The sequence below is a fragment of the Lottia gigantea genome, assembly GCF_000327385.1.
Source record: "Lottia gigantea unplaced genomic scaffold LOTGIsca_3, whole genome shotgun sequence".
In the NCBI taxonomy this organism is placed as follows: Eukaryota; Metazoa; Mollusca; class Gastropoda; family Lottiidae; genus Lottia; species Lottia gigantea.
The window spans coordinates 4,369,110-4,373,347 of NW_008708986.1; the positions used below are offsets into that span (position 1 = coordinate 4,369,110).

At 31.1% G+C, this 4,238-nt stretch overlaps 1 protein-coding gene across 1 annotated transcript in view; it reads right to left on the reverse strand.

The window, feature by feature from the left end:
• Positions 1–4,238, reverse strand: part of LOTGIDRAFT_182347 (hypothetical protein) — a gene marked incomplete at its 5' end in the record, with an annotated part of 53,648 nt that overhangs the window by 33,030 nt on the left and 16,380 nt on the right. Inside the window, 6 exons of the mRNA XM_009057308.1 lie at positions 728–841; positions 1,021–1,125; positions 1,622–1,857; positions 2,150–2,276; positions 3,042–3,298; positions 3,622–3,821. Of these exons, the coding sequence (XP_009055556.1) occupies positions 728–841; positions 1,021–1,125; positions 1,622–1,857; positions 2,150–2,276; positions 3,042–3,298; positions 3,622–3,821 (1,039 nt within the window). The remainder of the gene's footprint in view (positions 1–727; positions 842–1,020; positions 1,126–1,621; positions 1,858–2,149; positions 2,277–3,041; positions 3,299–3,621; positions 3,822–4,238) is intronic.

Consider the following 4,238-nt stretch of genomic DNA (forward strand, 5'->3'; position numbering starts at 1 on the left):
TAAATACAACTCACTATCAATATTCTTTTCAGTGGTAGATTAAGATTACTGAGTTGTATTTAATCAACTGATTACCATGAGTAGTTTTCAATACAACTCACTATCAATATTCTTATCAGTGGTAGATTAAGATTACTGAGTTGTATTTAATCAACTGATTACTAGTGATTACCCTAAGAATTTTTTAATACAACTCACTATCAATATTCTTATCAGTGGTAGATTAAGATTACTGAGTTGTATTTAATCAACTGATTACCATGAGTAGTTTTCAATACAACTCACTATCAATATTCTTATCATTGGTAGATTAAAATTACTGAGTTGTAGTTATTCAACTGATTGCCCTAAGTATTTTTCAATACAACTCACTATCAATATTCTTATCGGTGGTAGATTAAGATTACTGAGTTGTATTTAATCAACTGATTACCATGAGTAGTTTTCAATACAAATCTACCACCACTACCAAGAATATTGATAGTGAGTTGTATTAAAAACTACTCAGGATAACTGATATTTTCAATTCAACTGAAATGAAATGATGGAGTGTTACATCCTACTTTTCGTTATCATGTGGGCTAATGAAGACGGTCAATTCAATTTATGGGAGTCAAAACATGTTTTGACATCATGAGATGAGCTCTAGTCAATTTGATTGGGGGAAAGTAAATAAAAGCACTGTAAGGTATTTTGGTGGGAAAGTGTTATAATAATATATACCTACCAAATCATATCTCTCAGTGAATGATTCTTGACTTCCTTGAAATTCTTCAACTGATGTTAATAATTCCTCTTTAAACAATGGTTGTACTCGTACTAGTTCACCTTGGACTTGGCCCTTTAATAAATATTTACCTGATTTTGTACAACTTTTAAATTTAGAATTCTGTGATATCAAAAAATCTTGTGTACAGTATGTTTTCTAGTAATATAATGCAATAATATTGACCAATCAAAAAGTAATAACTAAAGGTTTTGATGTTTCTTAGGACATATCATTATTAAGTGTATACTTACAGAGACATGACAGAGTTTTTGGAAAGAGTATCTGAGTGAATCAACCTTATCAACTTCTTCTTTATCAACTGTTACTTCAAAATCTTGTAATAAACTGTAGGATTCCTGAAATTAGTTTAAGACATTTGTAATCATCTCATAAATTAATAAAAACATGGTTTCAAGTAACTTCAGAGTCAGTGAAATCTTAAAGGGACATTCCCCTTTTTGGTAGGTTGAATTTTTTTTTGCTCATATTTGTGAAAACAAACTGAATTTATTTTAAAAGGGTTAGTTAAAAACGGAGATTACTAATTATTAATTGAGCAGTTTGGTCTAGTTTTGGTGTTTTGTTTTATAATGGCTTGATATTATTAGTTGAAACCTTAAGAATATGTAATAGAAATATTTCTCTACAATTAGGCGTTAGTTTTCAACTTCCAGAAAGTATAACAAACTTAAAAACCTTGAGTAATGTTTTCAAAGATTTTTGGAGTTTAAAATTTAACAGCTGTATTTTTTAAGTAGAAAGTTTTAGAAAATTTTCAATGAACGGTTTTGGAGTTATAATGGCCCTTGACTTGGTTAAAATGAGTTGAAAAGCAAGATATATATAATATACCTCAATAGGAGCTAAAGCCATGTCAATTTTAATATGATTTTCTCTGACTTCTGCTAAACCAGACATAGCTTGTCTGACATCTTCTAGATCTCTAATAGGTCTTGATAGACGTTTACTACAATCATCTACAAAGCTTAGAATTTCTTCCATATCTGTATGATACTTCCTGTTTAATTCTTTACCATATAATAACTTCCAGGCCTTGATTTCAACACGTAGTGCCAACTTCAATGGTTCTAAATTAAGAGAAAATTAAGATTAATAACATGGGTAGCCAAGTTTCTATCACACCCTAATAGAGTATGTAAGAAGAGGTAGTTCAGTAAGTTAAAGTGCTTTTGTCGCTTTGTCTCTTTTGCCCTGAAAATGGTTAAAATTTCCCAATTTTCGGGTCAATCTGATCACATAAAATGATTTCACATTTTTTTTTATAAGAATTATGTTGGCTACCGTATTTCTTAAAAAAAAATATCAAACCAGAATATATATATATTAGTACAAGTAGTAAAGAGTAAATTAGTCACAAACCAGTAAATAGTTCTATAGGTCCAACAATATCACTATTTTTAACATCATCTATAGAATCTTCTAATTTCTTAAATACAGCAACTTTAGATTTATATTCTGATATAATAGGATCTGTAGCCAGAAATTCCTACAAATAAATATTGACATAATATATTATATACCACAAAATAAAGAAATAATTTTTTCTTTATTGCAAACATCATCTGAATGATATACCTGATACTTGTTTTTAGAACATTGAAATTTGGCAGATTTAATTAATAGAATTCTAAAGATCAATATTAAGGAGAAAGATCAAGGAATAAAAATATTCAATCACTTATATCTTTTCAGACAAGTTCAAACTCTATGTTTCTGTATGTTTTCTTTTAGATAATACCTTCGGATTTTTCAACCCGGTTTCCCCGTCAGTGATGCAGGTAAGAGGGGCTGACATGGAAAAAGCGCCTAGTCGTTCGGATGGGACAATAAACCGAGGCCTCGTGTGCTACAGGCTGTGCACGTTAAAGATCCCTCGACAGTTGGAAATCGAAAAAGAGCAGGCTAATGCCGCTGTCCTGGCAAAATTTCCCTCATTGCACCCTGCATGGCGTCACCCGTCTTCATTAGCCCACAATGGGAAGAAAAGTAGGACGTAAAACTCCATTCATTTCATTTTTTTGTATGTTTTCTTTTACTAGCCAATTTCAATGTCGAGGCAGAAAAAAATTCAAGAATTGGCCTGAAGATGTGGAGTATTCCAAGATATTGTATTTTATTTCAAAATATTATTTATCGCAGTTAATTGCCCTTAAATTAATTTACCCCCCCCCCCCCCTCCCCCCCTCACGCACCATATCGGACAGTTTCTTTAAAAAAAAAAGATTATCTTTAAGAGTTTAATAGACTTTACCTGGATTGACTCTTCTCTATCTTGTTGCCAGAGAAAAGAAAATTCATTATAGCGTTGTAAAGCATCTGATACATCAGGTTTGAGAGTAGAGGCTGCAGTCGACAATAACATAGTATACTTAGCAATATCTTTATTATCTAATATATATTTATAATAATTAAACTTCTCAATACGTGATGCTGTCACTGAAATCATAGAAAATATGATGAATTGAATATTGTGGAATATCAAAACCTGCAAAATTCCTCTTATAGATACTGACATGTAGGGACATCATTAATTTGCAACATTCACACGTTTTCTAAATAGCTTGTGAAGTCTGTAGCTTATTTTGAGTGTTTAAATAGTAAGAAACAATTTGGGTTTGGACTTTGGAAAAATTGTGTAATTTGATAACAATGCATTTTAAGTAACAGTGTAGACGAGGGACCAGCCTATAGAAGCACCCTTTCAATTTTGTTAATCATTAAACATATATAATATATATATTTCTTTCATTCTTTTCCTATCATTTGATTCCTTATCCTTTAATTCCAAATGGTTGACATTTGAAAATTTGAAACAAAGAGTTTAAACATACCAGTTTCCCCATTTTGATAGGTATACCAAGGTGCTACTCCTTTACTAACATCAAGAACAAACTGAATGGATCTATTTAAAGCTTGTTGGATATCATCTAAGCTAGGTTTCATTACTACTTGAGGTATAACTAGAGTTATATCGGCAATAAAAAATGGCGGTGTTCTACTATCGTTATGGGAACCACTCTCTTCATAACCACTAACACCCGGACGACGATTACTAAAATACAATTTCCAATCTTATTACAATAAAGATAGCTTGCCAGGCAAGGTAATATATGCCCACTGATACCTTTGTTTGAAATTGAATATTTGTTAGAAAATAGCAAACATAGGCACCAGGAAATATTCAACTTATACCCAAATCCATCACAAACTGTGCCATCACAAGTTAAAAATCAAACACATTTGTAAGAATAACGGCAATAACTTGTATTTTATATTTCAAAGGGTTTAGTTTTGATTGTGATCAATTTCATCAAGTTGTCAAATTTGTTTTAGACTTCTGCTTTGTAGAATAAAAATTACTTGTTTTACAAGATTTTTGATCAGATTTATCCTTGGGTGATTTCAATAAGTCTGTCATGAATTGCGTATTTGCAGATTATATTCAAGC